The sequence below is a fragment of the Scyliorhinus torazame genome, chromosome 11 (genome assembly GCF_047496885.1).
Source record: "Scyliorhinus torazame isolate Kashiwa2021f chromosome 11, sScyTor2.1, whole genome shotgun sequence".
NCBI lineage: Eukaryota > Metazoa > Chordata > Chondrichthyes > Carcharhiniformes > Scyliorhinidae > Scyliorhinus > Scyliorhinus torazame.
The window spans coordinates 192146542-192170472 of NC_092717.1; the positions used below are offsets into that span (position 1 = coordinate 192146542).

At 45.8% G+C, this 23931-nt stretch overlaps 1 protein-coding gene across 2 annotated transcripts; it reads right to left on the reverse strand.

Annotated features, from left to right (window-relative positions):
* Positions 1-1605: 1605 nt before the first annotated feature.
* myd88 (MYD88 innate immune signal transduction adaptor) lies at positions 1606-23191 on the reverse strand. Of its 2 annotated transcripts, none has more exons than XM_072468209.1 (6): positions 22912-23191; positions 22258-22604; positions 12568-12678; positions 7501-7681; positions 6795-6886; positions 1606-3759 (listed from the first exon to the last, which is right to left on the reverse strand). In XM_072468209.1, the coding sequence occupies exons 2-6, from the start codon at positions 22592-22594 to the stop codon at positions 3605-3607; spliced, it is 876 nt and encodes a 291-aa protein (XP_072324310.1). In that variant the 5' UTR covers positions 22595-22604; positions 22912-23191; the 3' UTR covers positions 1606-3604. The 2 variants fall into 2 exon arrangements, with proteins under 2 accessions (XP_072324310.1, XP_072324309.1); XM_072468208.1 differs by having other exon boundaries at positions 22771-22922.
* Positions 23192-23931: the final 740 nt, after the last annotated feature.

Genomic DNA, 23931 nt, shown 5'->3' on the forward strand with positions numbered 1-23931 from the left:
CTGAAGTTAAGTACAGGTTGTCTTAGTCGATAGGTGTAGTTAACTAGTAGTGTTTATGTTGCATGACTAATTGTGTGTAAATAAAGTACCCTTGACCTTGAACTAACTAACTGGTGTTTGGCTCTTTGATCGAAAGCCGGTTGGAAATTGTGGTGGTATCATTTGATACCTGGCGACTCTAAGCATTAGGACGTAGATAACACAGAAAGGGAAAATTCACTGATTGCCATAATTGGAACAGAAAAGACAAGTAAAATAAACTCGCAACAATGTCAAACCCCATTGCAGCCACTTCCCTCTCCTCATCCTCCCCAAATTGCAGGGCCTTTTCCTCAGAAGGGATGTGGACTTGAATATCTGGGATGCCTCCTCCCATTCTCTGGCACTCCTGGTGATTAAGGGCCACTTTATCCTTGAAGACACAGAAACGACACAGTGAGACGCTGGGAGGTGATTTTTATGGAGGGTTTGTAGCTGGTGGTATGTGTGTGCAAGCCTCCTGGTCAAAGTGGACAATACATGTGTTGAGAGTTTGTGGAGGGTGGGTCGTAAGGGAGACACAGGGCAGGTGGGGCATTGTTGGCCTCTCGGGTATTGGAGGCAGATGTGAGGGGTGAGGAATGGGAGTGAATGAAATGAAAAAATGAAAATCGCTTGTCACAAGTAGGCTTCAAATGAAGTTACTGTGAAAAGCCCCTAAGTCGCCACATTCCGCCGCCTGTTCGGGGAGGTTGGTACGGGAATTGAACCGTGCTGCTGGCCTACCTTGGTCTGCTTTCAAAGCCAGCGATTTAGCCCTGTGCTAAACCACCGCTGAATGCGAGGGGCATGGATGTGCTACTCACCCAAACCTCTCTAAGGAGTTATGTTCACTTCTTACGGCATAGCATACTGGTTCACTTGGTGAGGCTGACAGCATGGACAGCCTCTACCACCTCATCCCAGGCATTGTTCAGCATGGCAGGATCGAGTCTCCACCCTAACCTGGTGAAAAGGGTGTCCCTCCTCTCAACAGTGTCCTGCATTCAGTTGATCTCTGATTGCAGGGATTTTGGAGCAGATCTTTTAGCAGCCATCTCCTTGCTGGAGTGACAGTCTGTGGTGAGTGGAACATTTAAAGGCTGCTCCAGCTTGTCAGTCTCTGAAAGTGAATCCCGACCCCAGCAGGGCCAGGAAGCGGGTGGGCTCCACGTGGGATATTGATTCCTGGTTATTTTAATTAGCTGAATTTAAATTCCCCGAATTGGGATTTGAACTCATGTCTCACATCATAGGTCTCTAGATTGTACTCTTCAATGTGATGACTACACCTGAAATGTCCTTCATTGACTGTGAACCTCTATGGCACATCCTGAGTTGTGAAATGTCCTAAATAAATGCAAATTATTTTTCATAGGATTCCCATGGCCTTGTGTTGATGAAAAGAGTCAAACATTCTGCCCTTCCATTTAATTCCAATGCATTCTCCATCATTAAACCAGTTCTCTCCCTTTGCCGTCACTAGCAACCAATATGTCATGGTATCTCATGTACACAGTGCTTCATTGGTGTATGTGTGTATATTTTAAAAACTGGGTGGGAAGAAAGAAAGGAGGCCGAGTGCAGTTTGAGACAAACATTTTAAATGAGTGTTTTTTGCAGGTGTTTTACATTTTATCACTGGGGAAAACCAACCACTGATCACATTAACCACTGGAAACACCTGCAACAAACCTCTAGAAAAATTTTATTGAATTATTTAAGTACTGGTTTTTCACGTTAAAAAACACAAATGTCAATGAAAATAAATTTCATAAAAATATAATAACAGAAAAAAGGAACAAACCCGTTGCACAAGTTGAAGTGAAAGTAATGGTCACGGAGGCCAAGAGAAAGCTGATTTTTCTTCACATTTTTCAGAAAAGCTCCAAGCAATGTGTTCTCCTATATGTTTTTCACACTCAGGATGTGGGAGTCACTTGAGAGGCCTGCAATTTATAACCATTCATTCTGACGAGATGGAAGCGGATCGGTTTTCTTGAAATGTATGGCTCATAAAAACGCACTTCAGAGGGAGATCAGCCATGTTGGTACAATGGGCCAATTGGTCTCCTTCTGCACTGTAACAATTCTGAGATTCGATGTAGGTCGGTAATCACAAAGGTGAACAGGGCGTGGTGCCAGTTAGGACATGGGTAACAGAGATGATCTCCGGTTTTGCAGGGTAGAATGTGTAAAATACTAGCCACAAATGTGTTGGACTAGTCAAGTCTGGTGGTAACATAGGCATGGATGAGGTTACAACAGCAGATCAACTGAGGCAAGTGCAGCAACAGGCGATGTTATAGAACTGGAAATAGGCAGCTTTACTGCTGATGATCTATATATGATCAGACGCTGATCTTGGGGTCAAATAAAAACATCAATGTTGCGAACAGTGTGGTTTAGTTTCAGACAGTTGTCAAAAGGGTTGGAGTTTGTGGTGAGCATAGAAGACAACCCAAAATTTAGTTGGTAAGAGATTTCAGTTTATCTAGTATTGGATGTCAGACAAGAAGCCTGACAATTTAGAACCCGTGGAGCCCATTGAGAGAGGTGGTGGTGAGGTGGAAATGGATGTTGTGATCATACAAGTGAAAACTGACAATGGTTGTAGATATTGTCATCAAGGGGCAGCATGTAAGTGAAAAATAGAAGAGGGAGTTTGCGATCATCCTTGGGAAACACCAAACAGGGTGGGAGCAGGAAGAGAAACTGTTGCAGGTTATTTTCTGGTTAGATAGATAAGAATGGAAACAGCCAAGTGCAATCCCACAAGCTGGAAGATGGAGGCGAATCATTGTAGGATGGCAGCCATCCGTGTCAATGACTGTAGATAGGTTAAATAGGTCAAGGAGAGGACATTTACCTTTGTCATAGACACATAGGATGTAATTTGTGACTTTGGTAAGGGTTGTTTCAGCACAGTGGCAGGGCAAAAATCTGATTGGAGAGATTCAAATATGGAGTTCCAGGAAAGATAGGTAAAGATTTGGGAGGTGACATCATGTTCAATAAAAGGAGGAAAGGGAGGTTGGATATGAAGCACAGTTTGCAAGGATGAAGGGGTCAAGGGTTGGTTCTCTGTGGGAGGGGTGGTGATGGCAGATTTGAAGTAGAGGTTGATAATCTCAAGAAAGAGAAGTGAACAAAATCAGCTAACATGCGAGTCAGAAAAGTAAGTTGGGTAGTCTGCAGTTTAGTCACAATGGGGTCAAAGGAATGGTGGTGGGGGGGGGGGGCGCGGGGGGACAGTAATGGACAAGATGAGCTCAGAAAGGGCATGAGGGAAATACAAACTAGAGAAGGATGAGAGTTCAGGGCTAAGGAAAAGGAGCCTATCAAATGTGGACTGTATCCTTGAAATTGTTCAAAATATTTTTCTTCTCCACTAAATTTCATCCCGGTGAGAAGAAACCCAATAATTTTTAATACCAAAGAAAGCATTGTGCCGTGAAGACATCAGAGCTGGTCATTCGGTACAGGCCACGAGTCAACTTGTAGAATCCCCAAACTGTCTTCATTCTTACAATGAAAACAACACCAATTGCCAAGAGTACTTCTGCTTCCTCTATAGGTTTCGTTGTCATGGTTGTGAGAGTGCCTTCGCGAGTCTCTTCCAGAACCATGCTTTGGTACTTGGGTTTGTGTAATCACAGAGCGTGATGTGCCGGAGAATGCTTGGAAATTTCCTCTTAATTGGCTTGTACTTGACAGGGATCAGACGCTTGTCTCGGGCACCTGTGGAATCAGAAATCAGATTGAAAATTCCTTACTTTGTTTCACATTTTCTCCCCCACCCCTCTCCCTCCCCAGTGTCTTGGGTGTGAGGCAGCACCAGAGATCCTCAAATCATAGAATCTCTACAATGCAAGAGGACATCCGGCACATCAAGTCTGCACCGATCCTCCGAAAGAACACTCTACCTAAGCTCACTCCCCCACCCTATCCCTATAACCCCACTGAACTTGGATATCGCTGGACAGTAAGGGACAATTTGTAGCATGACCAATCCACCTAACCTGCACATCTTCGGACTGTGGGAGGAAACCGGAGCACCCGGAGGAAACCCATGCAGACACGGGGAGAACGTGCAAACTCCACACAGTCACCCAAGGTTGGAATCGAACCCATGTCCCTGGGAAGCAGCAATGCTAACCCACTGTGGGACCATGACACCCTGTAATGCCCTGTGCTATCATTGCCCCCCCAATAAACAATTCTTCACAGAATGCCATTCATCGCCATCACCAGCATAGCCATCTTCTCCAATATCATTTTTCTCAAATCTTGAATATTTTCTTCAAGTGCCTATCTAATTTCCTGCTAAATAACATTCCTTTGGTTTCAACAACATTAATCTGCATCCCGAAGAATCTTCACATGAAAAAGAATTCTGCTCTTGCAACTTCTTTTTAAATTTATATTTGAAAATCCAGACAGCAACATCAGTGGCATCACTCCAATCCAATCTTCACAAATTTCTATTAAACTGAAAACTTTCGAGCTGGTGTCAATAATTAGTAATCAGAAACAGCAACCATTTCTTACCACCCCTGCCCCTATCATTTCTCTGGCTGAGATCAGTCAAGACTGAACACAAGGAAGCAAATCTGGAATTGGTTGCATAGCTCAGTTCCACACTCTGCAGTGCCACAATCAGCCCACCTCTTCCCACCACACCAAACACCAGCTACGTGTGGGTCTCTGAGGCTCTAATAGTGGCCATCAGCAACTGAATCCCACCAGAGCCAAGGACGATTATCCTGATGGGAGGACGGGTGGAAAGAAGAGTTTCTGGTTCTTAACTAACAAAGTGGAGTTGAGAGCTCAGTGATAATGGGTGAAAAACAAAGCTTTCTGTGGGATCATGGGCTGGGAAACATCGGCTAGGATTCTCTGAGCCTCCGCGCCAAAAGGCGGAGAATAGGGGACGGGATTCTCTCAGCCTGGGGCCGGGCCGGAGAATCCCCGCGACCGGCGCGAATCGCGCCACACCGTCCCGATGCCGGGACGCGATTCTCCGCAGAGCGGGATGGGCCGAGCGGCCGTCGTAAAAAAAACTGAGTCCAGCCGGCGCCGTTCACACCTGCTCTCAGCCGCCGGGACCTCGGCGGTGAAGGGTCCGGTGGCGGCTTGTGGGGGTGGGGGGGGGGGGGGGACACCTCCGATTGGTGGGCTGGTCTATCTGGCTGGGGCCCTCCTTTCTTCCGGGCTGGCCCCTGTAGCCCTACGCCATGTTGCGTTGGGGCCGGTGAGTTGAAGGGAGCCACTGCGCATGCACGCGTTGGCGCCGGTGCTATTGCGCATGCGTGCATTAGTGCCGGTGCTACTGCGCATGCGTGGACCCCGCGCCGCCAGGATCAGCAGCTGGAGCGGTATGGTCCGCTCCAATGCAGTGCTGGCCCCCTGTAGGGACCAGAATTGCTGATCCTGAGGCCGTGTTGACGCCGTCGAGAAACACAACGGCGTCAACACTTAGCATCAGGATCACAGAATCCCGCCCAGGGCCTCAGACCCGCGATCAGGACCAACGCCGGGACGTAATTCTCCGGCGACAGGAGAATCAGCAGCAGTCATGCGCGCACGGTCGACGCCGGTTGGGGGCTGTGAAAGATGCTCCCGCGGCAATTCTCCACGTTCGACCGGCCGAGCTCCCGCCGGCGTGGTTCTAACATGGTTCCATCAGGCGGGATCTCGGTGTCGCGGCTGCGGTGGCCACCCTGTCGGGGGGATCCGGCTCCAGGGGGAGCCTCCACGACGGCCAGGCCTGCGATCGGGGGCCACCGATCGGCGGGCACGCGTGATCTGGTGGGGGGCCTACCTTTTTCCACGCCGGCCCGCTGTGTGGCTCCACCATGTTGCGCGGCACGGATGCGGCCGCTGCGCGCATGCACGGACCCGTGGCCGGCAGTGAAGGGCCGCGTACGGCAGCTGGAGCAGTGTGGAGTAATCACTGGGCCAAGAGCCAACACTTAGCCACGTTTTTGGAGAATCCCGGCCATAATTTTTTTAAGGCTGCATTTATTGGTGCAGCAACAGTAGGGGAGCACTTCTTGTACATAAGCAGATGCATTGTCAGAGCCTGGGACATCCAGGATAGCAACATCCCAGTTTGCATTAAAGATAGCAATGATCTAACAACGTCAGAAAAAACAATGCTATCCTGGTTCTCGTCCGCTTTCCCCTACTCCTCTTGTTGCTCCCACCCCCTTTCCCTCTCAGTCATCTCACCACTCCATCCTCTTTCCTCCCCCCACCCCTTCACCACTTCTCTACCTTCTCTATTCTGCAGCCCCTCGCTGCTCCTTTCACCTCTCCCACTCCACACCATCCATTCCATTGCTCGTTCCCGAGTGGAGGGGCAGTGGTGAGGGGAGTGGCAAAGCAATTGGGAGGAAGTGGGGGAGGATGTGGGTGGTGGGGGAAGTGAGCTCATGGCAAAAGGAGAAGCAAGGGGAGTGATGGGAGGGAGGTTTCGATAAGCAAATGGCAGACAATAGTGTAGTGACAGAAGCAGTTGAAGAAATTGCACATGTGCCGGAGGACCGAGTGGGAGCCAACTTCCCGATTTCCTTTTCCTGTTTGGTAGAGGCTGAAGTAAGAGTTATAAAATCAATATAACTCATCAGGGCAATATTACTCAAGGAAAAAAAGAAACCCAAGAAACATGTTAAGGCAACAGACAACATCAGATGAAAAAAGGGATGAAAATTAGATGAAGCAAAATGAATACCGTTAGTGCAGAAGATTGGATGCAATGCATTCACTTTTACCTGGACTAAGACTCAGAGCAAACTTTGTTTGAAAATCACAATCATCGCTGACCAAATAGTCATCGGAGATTATTGCCACCATCCTTTTACACCTGCCATTAAAGATGAAACAGAGAATTCATTCATTCTAATCAAACAGTTGGTAATTCACCTCATTCTGGTTTAATGTTTTAATGATCGCTTTTGACCTTTCCCGCTCAGAAGACATTTTCTTACAAATGTGTGTTCAATTGCATAAAGGTAATTTGCTGACACAAGGATACAAAGTGCTGGAGCCCGAGATTGAAAAGTAATTGCCAAGTGAGAAGTCTTAACGCGATGGGCTTGAAACTGGAAACAAAAGCATTGTTTTTTCGTCCAAATCTCATCGCCCATGAGGAAGTACGTTTGGCTTATTCTAACGCATCTACAATTCCCCCATTTGCCCTGGCATTGTGCCTGCTCATAGTTTGTGCCTCCGTCAGGCACTGATAGGTGGGATATCAGAGCTCGAAAATCCTCCATATTTGCCAGTGATGGGTTTCATTGACTAATGGAATATACTCACCTGGGGAAATCGTGCCATGAGAAATATTGAATTTTGTTCCCTAATCACATGGCAATTTATTGGGAACAGGAGATTAACAAAACAAACCGGCCTTAGAATATCTGGTATGCACCCAGAAATTTGCGGTTTCCAAATCTCGGCCAAACCATTTCTACATACCTTTTCTCAATGAGCTCGCTGGAGATGGTCCAGACGCATGACCCCGGCAGCACGTCACGATCAAATACACACAGCTTCAGTTTGTAATGAGACTGCTCAAGCTGCTTGATCATCTCGTGGACAAACTCAATGTCGGCTTGACAATAGCAAATGAAGGCATCAAACAACTCTGGTGCACTTCCTGCAAAACACAGAACAATCATTAATCCAATTAATGATTCCACCACTTTGGTTTTCCTTGCCTCATGCATGGGTTTGTTGTAGAGTAATTGACAAACACTGATTGCTCGGATGATCGTTGGGTCATTCCAACTTTTTAAAAAAATGTTTTTATTCTAAATTTTCAATAATTTTTACAAACCACTACAAAAGAAAATATAATGCAAAGAGAACAAAACAATATGCCAACAAAAACAACTTAACCCTCTAACAAATTAACAATTTAACAAACAAAACAAGGTGGGGCATTTGCCCCTTACAAATAAAATGAAATCAACCCCCCCCCGGATTGCTGCTGCTGCTGACCTCCATCTAACGTTCTGCGAGAAAGCCAAGGAACGGTTGCCACCGCCTGGAGAACCCCTGCAAGGACCCTCGCAAGGCAAACTTCATCTTCTCCAACCTGAGAAACCCCGCCATGTCACTGACCCAAGCCTCTACACTTGCCGGCTTCGTGTCCCCGCACATTAACAAGAGCCTTCTCCGGGCTACCAAGGAGGCAAAAGCCAGAACTCCAGCCTCTTTCGACTCCTGCACTGGCGGATCATCCGATACCCCAAATATCGCTATCCTCCAGCTCGGTTTTACCGGAGTGTCCAAGACCTTGGACATAGCCTTTGCAAAGCCTTTCCAAAATTCCATAAGTGCCGGGCATGTCCAAAACATATGGGCATGATTCGCTGGGCTCCCTGAACATCTCACACACCTGTCCTCTACCCCAAAGAACTTGCTCATTCTCGCCCCTGTCATATGCACCGCTTTAAACTGAATCAGGCTCAGCCTGGTGCAAGATGAGGAGGAATTGACCCTGCCCAGGGCGACAGCCCACAGGCCCTCATCCAGCTCCTCCTCCCATCTGCCCCTCAGCTCTTCCACCGAGGCCTACTCCACCTCCTGCAGCTCCTGGTATATGTCCGATGCCTTGCTGTCCCCTACCCACACGCCCGAGACCACCCTGTCCTGTATCCTCCAGGCGGGTAACAGCGGGAATTCCCCCACCTGCTTTTTCACAAACGCCCGAACCTGCATGTACGTAAAAGTGTTCCCCGGGGACAACCCAAATTTCTCCTCTAGCGCCCTCAGACTGGCAAAAGTCCTATTGATAAACAAGTCCCCCATCCTTTTGAGGGTCATTCCAACTATAAGGAACAGTAGAGGAGAAATGAGACAGATATTTGTCTTTTTTCATCTAATACTTCCTGTATTCATATGACTCCATATACTGAAAGATAGACTGACCTCCTAAAATGTTATTCCATCTGTTCCAACATTAATCTGATGTGTTCCTGTTTTCTGATTTTAATGTTGCTACAATTGTTCTTCCTTAATTAATCCTCATGTTGGTGATACAGAGGATAAATGAATAATTCTTTGCTGCCGGTGGGAGTTCTTTTTAATGGGAGCGAAGATCACAGACTTGGGAACAAAACCGTGGAGATGATTCTCTAACCTGTGTGCCTTTCATGTGGCTTACACAGTGTTTTACATACACCACAGCTTGTAGCTGTAAGACGGCTGTGCTGCATATTTAAAATTGAAGCAGTTTGTTCTTGTGGCTTGGTCATCTGTTGAACTTGGTTAAGGTGATCCCAATTGTTAGGACCACAGTCCTTGCCTATCCTTGGATGGGCCAAGGTTGGGGGTCCTTACCCATTTTGAACTGGATTGATGACTGTGACAACTGGCCCTCTATTTCAAGATCAGCACGGGAACCCTATACGTTCTTTGAGCCCCAGGATTTGTGTTGGACAAGAAAGAAGTGCACTGAATCTGCTCTTGAAAGGAACTCTCTCCAAAAATCTCTACACAACTAAGCATGTAAACCTGTTATGTGGCATTTGAACTGGATTGGGTTGCTTAATTTGAATTAGTAGCAGGTTTAGAAAGTAAGTTTAAGTTTTGCTTTGTGTTTAAGAACTGTTTAACATCTTTAATATTAATGTGGTTAATTCTGTGTTTAAATTAAAGTTTGTTTTAACATAAAAGATACCTATTGGTCAGAGTCATCACTCCTGGGGTGAAGTATCCTTTCCTCACAGCTTTACAAATTTAAAAAAATTGTTTGGGGTTCTCGTCTGGGATCCTAACAAATGTTGGGGTCCGGCCCGATATCCCAACAAGACTGTTCGAGATTTCTACAGTGTATTTACACTGTGCTCCTTGTGTCAGGTTAGAAATTTAATCTTTTTTTGTAAATGTGGACATCCATCACCCTTCCTGCTCATCCAGAGTAATTGTGTCTTTTCTCGCACAATTTTACATGCTTCCGAGTCGGACGTCGGACTTCATACGTTAAATTCTGGCCCATGTTCTCGATTCAGGGCGATAAGCCATTATTATTGGAAATGTACGATCATAGAACATAGAACGATACAGCGCAGTACAGGCCTTCGGCCCACGATGTTGCACCGAAACAAAAGCCATCTAACCTACACTATGCCATTATCACCCATATGCTTATCCAATAAACTTTTAAATGCCCTCAATGTTGGTGAGTTCACTACTGTTGCAGGTAGGGCATTCCACGGCCTCACTACTCTTTGCGTAAAGAACCTACCTCTGACCTCTGTCCTATATCTATTACCCCTCAGTTTAAAGCTATGTCCCCTCGTGCCAGCCATTTCCATCCGCGGGAGAAGGCTCTCACTGTCCACCCTATCTAACCCCCTGATCATTTTGTATGCCTCTATTAAGTCTCCTCTTAACCTTCTTCTCTCCAACGAAAACAACCTCAAGTCCATCAGCCTTTCTTCATAAGATTTTCCCTCCATACCAGGCAACATCCTGGTAAATCTCCTCTGCACCCGCTCCAAAGCCTCCACGTCCTTCCTATAATGCGGTGACCAGAACTGTACGCAATACTCCAAATGCGGCCGTACCAGAGTTCTGTACAGCTGCAACATGACCTCCGGAACTCAATCCCTCTACCAATAAAGGCCAACACTCCATAGGCCTTCTTCACAACCCTATCAACCTGGGTGGCAACTTTCAGGGATCTATGTACATGGACACCTAGATCCCGCTGCTCATCCACACTTCCAAGAACTTTACCATTAGCCAAATATTCCGCATTCCTGTTATTCCTTCCAAAGTGAATCACCTCACACTTCTCTACATTAAACTCCATTTGCCACCTCTCAGCCCAGCTCTGCAGCTTATCTATGTCCCTCTGTAACCTGCTACATCCTTCCACACTGTCGACAACACCACCGACTTTAGTGTCGTCTGCAAATTTACTCACCCACCCTTCTGCGCCTTCCTCTAGGTCATTGATAAAAATGACAAACAGCAACGGCCCCAGAACAGATCCTTGTGGTACGCCACTTGTAACTGAACTCCATTCTGAACATTTCCCATCAACCACCACCCTCTGTCTTCTTTCAGCTAGCCAATTTCTGATCCACATCTCTAAATCACCCTCAATCCCCAGCCTCCGTATTTTCTGCAATAGCCTACCGTGGGGAACCTTATCAAACGCTTTACTGAAATCCATATACACATCAACTGCTCTACCCTCGTCTACCTGTTCAGTCACCTTCTCAAAGAACTCGATAATGTTTGTGAGGCATGACCTACCCTTCACAAAGCCATGCTGACTATCCCTGATCATATTATTCCTATCTAGATGATTATAAATCTTGTCTCTTATAATCCCCTCCAAGACTTTACCCACTACAGACGTGAGGCTCACCGGTCTATAGTTGCCGGGGTTGTCTCTGCTCCCCTTTTTGAACAAAGGGACCACATTTGCTATCCTCCAGTCCTCTGGCACTATTCCTGTAGCCAATGATGACATAAAAATCAAAGCCAAAGGTCCAGCAATCTCTTCCCTGGCCTCCCAGAGAATCCTAGGATAAATCCCATCAGGCCCCGGGGACTTATCTATTTTCAGCTTGTCCAGAATTGCCAACACCTCTTCCCTACGTACCTCAATGCCATCTATTCTAATGATGTGGAGATGCCGGCTTTGGACTGGGGTGAGCACAGTACGAAGTCTTACAACACCAGGTTAAAGTCCAACAGGTTTGTTTCGATGTCACTAGCTTTCGGAGTGCTGCTCCTTCCTCAGGTGAATGAAGAGGTCTGTTCCAGAAACACATATATAGACAAATTCAAAGATGCCAAACAATGCTTGGAATGCGAGCATTAGCAGGTGATTAAATCTTTGCAGATCCAGAGATGGGGTAACCCCAGGTTAAAGAGGTGTGAATTGTACCAAGCCAGGACAGTTGGTCGGATTTCGCAGGCCAGATGGTGGGGGATGAATGTAATGCAACATGAATCCCAGGTCCCGGTTGAGGCCGCACTCATGTGTGCGGTAATCTATTCTAATAGCCTGGGTCTCAGCATTCTCCTCCACAACATTATCTTTTTCCTGAGTGAATACTGACGAAAAATATTCATTTAGTATCTCGCCTATCTCTTCAGACTCCACACACAACTTCCCATCCCTGTCCTTGACTGGTCCTACTCTTACCCTAGTCATTCGCTTATTCCTGACATACCTATAGAAAGCTTTTGGTATTTCCTTGATCCTACCTGCCAAATACTTCTCATGTCCCCTCCTTGCTCGTCTTATATTAGGCCATATATATTAGTTTCCCGTCAGGACAGTATGATGAAGGCTTTGGGTTGGGGGGGTCTGCAGGATTCAGGATTTTGATCTCAGAAATCAATTGGAATCAGGAGCAACAATACTTTTTTCAAGATTCTAATTTTTAATATGTAAAAGAAATATGGTCCTGATCTTCAGATGCCTGTAACCTGACTTGGTAAAGTAAGTGACAGACAATGGAGGCTGCTTCATTTGTATTAAAGGAAAATAGAATGAAATCTTGTTCTGATTACCTGTGGGGTCATCTCCTGTTGTAATTCCTATCGAAGCTGGGGTCTTGTGCTCACTGCTATCCACTGATGGCACTTGAAGTGGTTTGTTGAGGTATCGCTTACAGTCCTCTTCTGTTAAAGAATGAATGCAGATATGAACATTTCAACACAGATTCACACATTTAAATTCATGCGCTATTTAACACTACAGTTGGGTCTTTGAATCATATGAGGCTAATTTAACTCATGTCCATGTTAGCTCGACAAGAGCCACTCAATTAGTCACACCCCCACATTAATGCCTTTACACCTCTCCTAAATTGTAATGCCCAGACATTCTACTTGAGGCCTAACCGGTGTTTTATAAAGGCTCACCACAACTTTGCTTTTGTATTCTAAACCTCTCTTTATAAAACCTAGGACCCATTTCTGGCTGAATATGGTTGGAAATGCTTCAGATTTTCCTTTTCGCTGATTTGCTGGATGCCACCATTATTGAAAATGGGATGTTTTGAAGCCTCATCCTCCCAGTTGTTTCATTGTCCACCATCATTCATGACTGGATGAGACAGGACTTCAGAGCTTTAGGCCAGAATTCTCTGGCTGTTCGCTGATGGCGGGATTCTCCAATCCTGCCGGCAGCGCACCCCCACTCATGGGTTTCCTGGCGGCATGGGGTGGCTTGAATGGAAATTCCCTTTGACAACAGTGGGAGCGGAGAATGCCGCCACCAGAGAACGCCACACTGCACCCTGCCGCCTAGAAACACACAGCTGGGAGGCAGGAGAACCCCACCCTTTGATCTGAAGATTGCTTAACTCTGACTGCAGCACACCACGTTCGCTATCTGGCATGCATGTAGTCCGGTGTTGTATCCTCACCAGGTTGGCATCTCATTTTTAGGTATACTCATGGCATGCTATGCCACACTCCTTATTGAACTTGGGTTGGTTTGCTGGTTTATTGGTAATGGTAGAAAGAATGATGCACTGTGAGGTTACAGTTTGTGATTGTATACCGTTTGTTGCTGTTGATGGTCCACTGTACCTCAGGAATATTGAGTTTAAACTACTAGGTCCATATGAATCTACCCCATTTTGATTGTTGGCAGTAACAGACAATACAATGGAGGGTGTCCTCAGTGTGAACTTGAGACTTAGGTCTTCACAAGGTCTGTGCTTTGGTCACTCCTACCAATACCCAGGTCCAAAACCAGGGACTTGGCTCCTCACTCTGCAACTGGATCCTCGACTTTCTAACCCACAGACCACAATCAGTAAGAATAAACAACAACACCTCCTCCACAATGGTACTCAATACCGGGGCCCCGCAAGGCTGCGTACTTAGCCCCCTACTATACTCCCTGTACACACACGACTGCGTGGCAAAATTTGGTTCCAACTCCATCTACAAGTTTGCTGATGATACGACCATAGCGGGCCAGATCTCGAATAACGACGAGTCACAATATAGGAGAGAGATTGAGAACCTAGTGGAGTTGTGCAGCGACAACAATCTATCCCTCTATGCCAGCAAAACTAAAGATATGGTCATTGACTTCAAAGTACTGTACACACTCCTGTCAGCATCAACGGAGCCGAGGTGGAGATGGTTAGCAGTTTCAAATTCCTAGGGGTACACATCTCCAAAAATTTGTCCTGGTCCACCCATGTCGACGCTACCACAAGAAAGCACAATAGCCACTTTACTTCCTCAGGAAACTAAGGAAATTCGGCATGTCCACATTAACTCTGACCAACTTTTACAGATGCACTATAGAAAGCATCCTATCTGGCTGCATCACAGCCTGGTATGGCAACTGCTCGGCCCAAAACTGCAAGAAACTTCAGAGAGTCGTGCACACAGCCCAGTCCATCACACGAACCTGCCTCCCATCCATTGACTCCATCTACACCTCCTGCTGCCTGGGGAAAGTGGGCAGCATAATCAGCCCTCCCACCCAGCCTACTCACTCTTCCAACTTCTCCCACCGAGCAGGAGATACAAAAGTCTGAGAACACGCACGAACAGACTCAAAAACAGCTTCTACCCCACTGTTACCAGACTCCTAAATGACCCTCTTATGGACTGACCTAATTAACACTACACCCCTGCGTGCTTCACCTGATGCCAGTGCTTATGCAGTTACATTGTGTGCCTTGTGTTGCCCTATTATGTATTTCCTTTTATTTTCATGTACTTAATGATCTATTGAGCTACTCGCAGAAAAATACTTTTCACTGTACCTTGGTACACGTGACAATAAACAAATCCAAATCCAATATTGTCATAGACAGATGCATCTGTGAGAGGAAGGCTGGTGAGGATGAGGTTTTCCCTCTTGTCTGTTTTCTCAGTACCTGCTGCAGGCCCAGACAAGCAGATATGTTCTTCTAGCCCGGTCATTACTGCTGCTTATGAGCCACTCTTGGGTGTGGGCATTGAAATTCCCCACCCAGCGTACACTCTGTGCCTTTGCTACCTCAAGTACTTCTTCCAAATGGTGTGCAACAGGGTGGATCGGAGAGAAGGCTGTAGATGGTAATCAAAAGTAAGCTTCACTGCCATCATCTCAAGGGCAATTAGGGAAGGGCAATAAATGCTGGCCTTGCCAGTGACATCTAAATACCGTGCATAAATAAATTCTTAAAGACAAAAACCTAACAATGAGAAACAGGTTGTTTTAGCTCAGAGTCTACAGGTACAAACCAAGGCCCCGTGATATATTAATTACAGAGAGGCAGGAGTCACAACTTGCACACAAAAATTCAATTGATCAATATGCAGCTGAAGCCCATGTATGCCTTACAGAAACACTGGACAATTGAAGGGGAGTACGGTAAACTACAGCTCAGGCATATCTTTATATCTTATGCATGGCTAGCAGTTAGTAGATAAGTGGAGTCAAATACGTGCTTGGCGATATTATACTTATTTTTAAAAATAAATTTAGAGTACCCAATTATTTTTTTTCCAATTAAGGGGCAATTTAATGTGGCCAATCCACCTAGCTTGCACATCTTTGGGTTGTAGGGATGAGACCCACGCAGATACGGAGAGAATGTGCAAACTCCACGGACAGTGACCTAGGGCCGGGATCAAACTCGGGTCCTCAGCGCCATGATGCAGCAGTGCAAATCACAGCGTCACCGTGCCGCCCGCAATATCATTATACATACGTGCCCTGATTATAATTGGTAAGTATGCTCATATGTAATCCTAGTCATTAGTTGTGAATGGGCATAGTTAATCCAAATGTATTCCTTTTTATTGGTATATGTTAATTACTTGGGAGATAAACAAAGGTATAATTACTCTGTATTTTCTATGGTCAGGGAGCTGGCAAGCCACCATATGGATGCTTTGCTCCCCTGCTATAGCTGAAATAAAGTTCTTCAACTGAAACTCTTAAGTGCCGTCTGGTCAGTTGGGGAGTGAAGAAAACAATAGTTAAATAGGTGTGAAACTCCCACAACAATAATCTCACAGCAAACTTGAGACAGGATAAACTTAGAGGATTAATTTATTTTACACACACATCCAAAATACAAGATGAGGAATACATTTCCCGCCCCCCACACATTTTTTTTACACTCATACAGTAAAGGAGGGATGAAGAAAAGAAAGAGGGACATGGAAAATACCACAGAAAATAAGAATTATGGTTTCACGAGTCCAGAGTCACAAGTCCAGAATCAAAGTTCAATGGTGTATCCCTTCAGAGAGGTCAGTAGGCTGAAACTGATGCTGGATAATTCACTTTTCCAGTAGAGATGACTTCCATGGTGACACCAGAGGCGAATTAGCCTCGAAAGTGATGGTCTTTATCCAGTTTTTTAAATGTTATAAATTAACCATGATATATATATTTTATAAACGTAGAGTGAGGTCTTATCCATCTGACAAGACTAAGAGGTGACTTGATTGAAACATGTAAGATCCTGATGAGGCTTGAAAGGCTGGATGTGGAAAGAATGTTTCCTCTTGTGGGAGAATCAAGAACTAGGAGTCACTGTTCAAAAATAAGGGGTCGCCCATTTCAGATATTTACCCTGAGCCAATTTGCTCATGGCTCAGGTAATTATTGGGAGATTGTTACATTTGAGGTTCTGTCTTTTAATTTAGCCTCTAGCTGCACATTAGCTGTTTTGCCTCAAACAGTTGCCAGAGAGAGCGATGGACTTTGTGGCTGGGGAAGGAAATTTGTGGTGGGGCTCAAAGGCAATTTGTCCAGTCCTTCTAATATTTAGTCGTATGAAATTTCTGCTCATTTAGTACCAATTTAAGACAAGCTAGAGACAGTGGAGGGGTTGAGAGAGATCTTGGTGAGGTTAAGCTGGATGCTGTTAGCAAACCTAGGACCACGTGATTTGCATGGCTCTATTCTTTTCTGATTGATTCATTTATTAACTGACTTTTCAAGGGGATGTGGAAATCTAATTTTATAGTTGTTAATCGTTCTTCAGTAGGTTAATTATGAGCCAGGTGCTTGTGAGCATTTGTAAACATTGAACTTTTAGCCTATAACCTGTGGAGGTCTGGCCCGTGAAATGTTTGTAATTCCAGAACATGATTTGACGCTTCTCTCTTTCCAGGTCTGTGATCTTTGTCCTGGAGGCTGTATTCGAGAGCATGGAGTTGCATTTCATTGCAGTTGTTTCAGACACTGTTTTAACACAATATCTAAGTCATATCAGTCATTTTTCTTATCAGTACAGGTGAATACGATTTTCATGCTATTCAACTGTTGCTTTAGTTTGAGGAACAAATTTTAAGTTTCCATTCTCTTCTTGTGGTTTGAACATTGGAGAGGTCATGTAACTGCCTTTTTACCATGAGAAATGAGAATGATACAAATTTGAAAAATAGTATATGTTTTAGTTGTCTCCTTCAATTTACAGTCCCATCAGTCCACTCTCAATCATCAGTAAAATTAGGTAATAAACAATAATAAATAATCTTTATTAGTGTCAGCGCGGTAGCACAGTGGTTAGCACAGTTGCTTCACAGCTCCAGAGTCCCAGGTTCGATTCTCGGCTTGGGTCACTGTCTGTGTGGAGTCTGCACGTTCTCCCCGTGTCTGCGTGGGTTTCCTCCGGGTGCTCCGGTTTCCTCCCACAGTCCAAAGATGTGCAGGCTAGGTGGATTGGCCATGATAAAGTGCCCTTAAGTGTCCAAAAAGGAAGGCAGGGCTACTGGGATAGGGTGGACACGTGGGCTTAAGTAAGGTGCGCTTTTCAATGGCCGGGGCAGACGCGATGGGCCGAATGGCCTCCTTCTGCACTGTAAATTCTATGATAAGTAGGCTTACATTTACACTGCAATAAAGTTACTGTGAAAAGCCCCTTGTTGCCACACTCTGGCGCCTGTTCGGGTACACAGAAGGAGAATTTAGAATGTCCAATTCATCTAACAGCAAGTCTTTCAAGACTTGTGGGAGGAAATCGGAGCGCCCGGAGGCAACCCACACAAACAACAGACAGTGACCCAAGCTGGGAATCGAACCCGGGTCCCTGGCGCTGTGAAGCAACAATGCTAACCACGGTGCTGCCATAAGGGGTCATTAACAGTGTTATCAAGCAGCACTTGCTTAGCAATAACCTGTTCACTCATGCTCAGTTTGGGTTCCACCAGGGTCACTCGGCTCTTGACTTCATTAAAGTCTTGGTTCAGTGATTAGCGATTAAAGTCTTGGTTCAAACATGGACAATAGAGCTGAATTCCAGAGTTGAATTAAGAGTAACTGCCCTTAACATCAAGACGGCTTGCAGACTACATACTATTGCCAATGTACACTGGTGGTGGAAAGGGTGAATGCTTGTGAAAGGGGTGTCAATAATTTTTTTAATTTTTTAAAAATAATCTTTATTGTTACAAGTAGGCTTACATTAACACTGCAATAAAGTTACTGTGAAAAGCCCCTAGTCGCCACATTCCGGCGCCTGTTCGAGGGAGAATTCAGAATGTCCAAATTTCCGAACAGTACATCTTTCGGGACTTGTGGGAGGAAACCGGAGCACCTGGAGGAAACCCACGCAGACACAGGGAGAATGTGCAGACTCCACACAGACAGTGACCCAAGCTGGAAATTGGACCTGGAACCCTGGAGCTGTGAAGCAAGTGTGCTAACCACTGTGCTACCGTGCTGCCCATGGCTGTTTTTGTCCTAGATTGTGTCTAGCTTCTTGAGTGCATAGGACACACCTGGGCAATTTTCCACATTGCCAGGTAACTGCCAGTGTGGAAGCTTGGCTGGGAACGCGGCAAGCTCTGGGGCACAAGTCTTCAGTACTGTTGCCAGAATATTGTCAGGGACCATAGCCTTTGCAGTATCCAGTACCTTCAGCCATTTCTTGAAATCACATGGGGTGGATCGAATTGGCTGAAGACTGTCATCAGTGATGCTGGGGGCCTTCGGAGGAGGCGGAGATCAACCGTCCACTCGGCATTTCTGGCTGAAGATTGCAAATGCTTCAGCCTTATCTTTTGCACAAATATGCTGGGCCCCTCCATCATTGAGGATGGGGATATTTGTGGAGCCTCCTCCTCCAGTGAGATATTTAATTGTCCACCACCATTCATGACCCAATATAGCATTGCTGCCTAACAGTGCCAGGGATCCGGGATCGATCCCTGCCTTGGGTCACTGTGTGGAGTTTCCACATTCTCCCCATGTTTGTGTGGGTTTCCCCCAGGTGCTCTGGTTTCTTCTCAGAGTTGAAGGATGTGCAGGTTAAGTGGATTGGCCATGTTAAATTGCCCCTTAGTGTCCAAATGTTTAGGTGGGGTTACTGGGATAGGGTGGGGGCCTGGGCCTAGGTACCATGCTCTTTCAGAGGGTCGGAGCAGACTTGATGGGTTGAATCCTTCTGCACTGTAATGATTCTATGATTCTTTATGACTGCAGAACTTAGATATGATCCATTGGTCATGGAAGCGCTTGGTTCTGTCTGTTACTTGCTGCTTATGTTGTTTGGCACGCAGGTAGGTAGTCCTGTGTTGCAGCTTCACAACGTTGACACCTAATTTTTATATATGCAGGCTTGAAGGCAAAGGTAGGATGGGGGATATTTCAGGCCATGAAGTTACAGATTGTGGTTGAGTATAATTCTGCTGCTGATGGCCCACAGCAGCTCATGGATGTCCAGTCTCAGGTTTGTGGCCATCTAAAATGGTCTCTCGCAGTGCTGGGAAAAATGGTCAAAGTCAGGAACCAGGGCTGCAGCTTGCAGATACACAAAGCTGCAGCTCAGAAAATTTTAACAGCCTGGGAAAAAGACCATCTCCAGGCATCCCAGGAACAATAGAACTATCCTGTCAATCATACTGTTTCCAGACACAGTGGTACCCAAGCCCCTGCCCAACACTTGCAGGCATGGCCATTGAGTGCCCACCCCAAAATCGATGAGACAGCCCCTGATTGGACTTGATCGATCAGGGTGATAGAGCCCTGATCAATTGATTGACAATGACCGCCCACAAAAGAGCATAAAAATCCAAGCAGGTTAAAAAGTTGCAGCACCGCCTTAGAAGCTTTCTCGACTGCAGCCTTCCAGACTACAGCTTTGGCAGCCAACAACAACAGTGAACCCATCACCAGCCAAGAAGAGGACCATCCATGCCATCCACAGAGGGACCAGAACAGAGGACACAGACGACCAGCTACAAGAACTCCAGCACTGCCAGACTAGCAGATCCCAGATAAGGCCATATCTGCTCTGTACTTGCCAGTCACCTGGAAGTTAAGTTGAGGTCGTTTTAAGTCTATTAGTTTATAGTCCAATGTGCGTGAACGTGTGATTGATTAAGTATTTATCTTTGTGTGTATTAATAAACAATTATTGTACTGAACAATTTACGTGATCATTTGTCCACCGTATACGGGTTAAACACACACTGTGGTTTATAAAGGCACAACAAGTTGCTAGACCGGTTTGATGTCTATCCCATTTAGCACGATGGTAGTGCCACACAAGACAAATGTAACCTTGCTGTTAGTTAATTTGGAACTGATAGAATCCATTCACTATGACCTTCAATAATTCCATGTGGCCCACAGTATAGCTATCAGAATGCCACAGGCAGAATTGGTTAAACTTTCAATTTATAGAATCTACAGTGTAGAAGGAGGCCATTCAGCCCATCGAGTCTGCACCGGCACCTGGAAAGAGCACCCCACTTAAGCCCACACCTCCACCCTATCCCCGTAAACCAGTAACCCCACCTAACCCAAGGGTAATTTAGCATGGCCAATCCACCTAACCTACATATCTTTAGACTGTGGGAGAAAACCGGAGCACCTGGAGGAAACCCAAGCAGACATGGGGAGAACGTGCAGACTCCGCACAGATAGTGACCCAAGCCGGGAATCGAACCTGGAACCCTTGAGCTGTGAAGCAACTGCTAACCACTGTGCTACAGTGCTGCCCCTGGTCTGGTCCACTGGGAGGTGGCCACAGACTCTTGGGGAAAGCAGGAGAGAGGGGAAGAGGTCAAATATGCTCCCCAGGGGGCAACAAAATCTATAAACACATAAGATGCTGTTAGAATGAATAAACCTAACCGCAAAAATGAAGGGTAGAAATGGCAGGATTCGGGAACCATGGATGACGAGGGAAATTGAAAGCTTAGTCAAAAGGAAAAAGGAAGCATATGATTGGTCTAGGCATAGAAAAACTGACAAAGCCCTTGAGAGTACAGTGAAAGTAGAAAGGTACTTAAATGTGGAATTAGGGCTAAAAGGGGCCATAAAATGTCTTTAGCAAATTTGATGTGGAGATGCCGGCATTGGACTGGCGTGAGCACAGTAAGAAGTCTTACAACACCAGGTTAAAGTCCAAGAAGAATCCCAAGGCTTTTTACGCATATTGGAGACTTGGGCACATGAAATGGCAGACTGAGTTTAATCCGGACAAATGCGAGGTGATGCATTTTGGAGGATCAAATCTAGGTATGAATTATACTATAAATGACAGAACCCTTAGGAACATTAACATACAGAGGGGTCTGGGTGTGCAGGTCCACAGTTCCCTAAAAGTGGCAACACAGGTGGCCAATATGATTAAGAAGGCATGTGGCATGCTTGCCTTCATCAGTCAGACCATTAAGCACAGGAGTTGGGAATGTTGCAAGTACATAAAACCTTGGTTCGGCCACATTTAGAGTATTGCGTGTAGTTCTGGTCACCACATTATCAGAAGGACATGGAAGCTTTGGAGAGAATTCAACGAAGGCTCACCAGGATGTTGCCTGATCTTGAGGGTGTTGACTATGAAGAGAGATTGAATAAACTAGGATTGTTTTCACTGGAAAGACTGAGGCTGAGGGGAGACCTGATGGAAGTGTACAAAATTATGAGAGGCACAGACAGGGTGGATAATCAGAGGCTTTTTCCAAGGGAGGGAATGTCAATTACAAGGGGGCACAGGTTCAAGGTGAAAGGGGGAAAGTTTAAGAGAGATGTGTGGGGTAAGTTTTTCGCAGAGAGTCTTGGGTACTTGGAACGCGCTGCCAGAGGATGTGGTGGATGCAGGTACATTAGCAACATTTAAAGAGGCATCTGGATGGGTACATGAATAGGGAGGAAATGGAGGGATACCGAGTAAGGGAAGAAGGTTTTTTTTAGTTAGCACAGGCTTGGAGGGCCAAAGGGCCTGTTCCTGTGCTGTATTTTTCTTTGTACTGGGGGAAATCCAAAAACAATAGGCTTACCGATAAGTGGTGTGAGGTCTTCAAGGATATCATCACGTTCTATCTTCTGGAGTAGCTCCAGTAACCTGCCCACGGAAGAACCTTCCTTCACTTGCCAATCTTCAAACAGTTTTCCCGTGGGGTTGTCGAATCGCTCGTAGTTCTTAATCTCCAGATAGTCAAAGCCCATCTCCTCGGCTAGCTCCGGCCAGTTGGCCGCCACCATGCTCTTCGGATTGAGAAACAGTGCCAGCCGCTTCCTCACCGCGAAGTTCACAGCAATCAGGGGAATGGAAAAGAAGTCAATGGTCCCCGGCGAATCGGCGGGCTCCCCGATTTTTTTCTCACAGCTTGCCATCTTCGGAGTTCTTTACAGAAATGGACAAAAGCGACTCAATCGATCAGAAACTACTTCTCTCTTGAAAAGTTTTCCTCATTCTTTCCAGCTACATGACCCCCCCCCCCCCCTTATCTCAACTTCAAATCTATCCGTGCGGGGTTTTAATAAGCTTAAAAATCTGTCATTTCACTTGCCTCATTTTTACCGAGAAACGGAAAGCTCTTGCTCGAAGTGAAAGGAAGGCCGTCCCCAACCACAACCAAACAAGTGGCACCGACCGACATTCGCTTATAATTTGCGGTCAACGCGAAAAGTATAAACGTGTCAAAATATACCTCTCTGGAACTCTTCAGAAATCAATTAGTTGGTGCAGGAAGCTGTGATGTTTATTTAATTCAAAGAAAGAACTTTTGTTATTTCCTTACTGCTGCCATCGCGGGGAAGTGACTCGAAACCGCTCCTATGGGAGGAGCACCAATGTTTCATTTCCGTGTTGAGCAACTCTCGAATTGTTTGGTCGTAGTTTTGTTGGCGAGCCAGAGTGTGTGTTACAGATTACTCAGGGAGCGGCATATTGAACTCCACAGATGCTGCCAGATCCGCCGAGCTCTTCCAGCACTTTTTAAAATTTCAGATTCCCAGCCTCTGCAGTATTTTGCTTCTACTTTTTTCACAACTGGGTCAGTGAGAGATGGATACATGTATTCTCTTCAACAAGGACATCAAGGGGATTGCTTACAATGCATTGCTACATGGGACATGAGTGTCACTAGCAAGGCCAGCATCTATTACACAAAAGTTACACTCAGTAAGAGCAGTTTCAGAAATGAGCCACTTCTTGAGCCGCTGTGGTCCACGTGGCAAATATGTGCGTACCACCAGTGCTGTTTAGATGGCAAATTCACTGTATGTTCAACTCTGGATGGCATGTGGCTTGGAGGAGAAATTGGAGATGATAATGTCCCCATGTGCATGCTGGTCATATCCTGTGTGGAGATTGTAGGCTTGGGAAGTGCTGTCAATACTTATCAAAGGCCTGCAAATAGAAGTGACAACAATTTTTATCAGTCAGGACTCATGTACAGGAGTAGGCCATTTTAATAATAATCTTAATAATCTTTATTATTAGTGTCACAAGAAGGGTTACATTAACACTGCAATGAAGTTACTGTGAATATCCCCTGGTCACCATACTCTGGCGCCTGTACACACGGAGGGAGAATTCAGAATGTCCAGTTCACCTAACAAGCACGTCATCTGGGACTTCTGGGAGGAAACCGGAACACCCAGAGGAATCCCAAGCAGACACAGGGAGAACGTGCAGAATCAGCACAAACAGTGACCCAAGCCGGGTA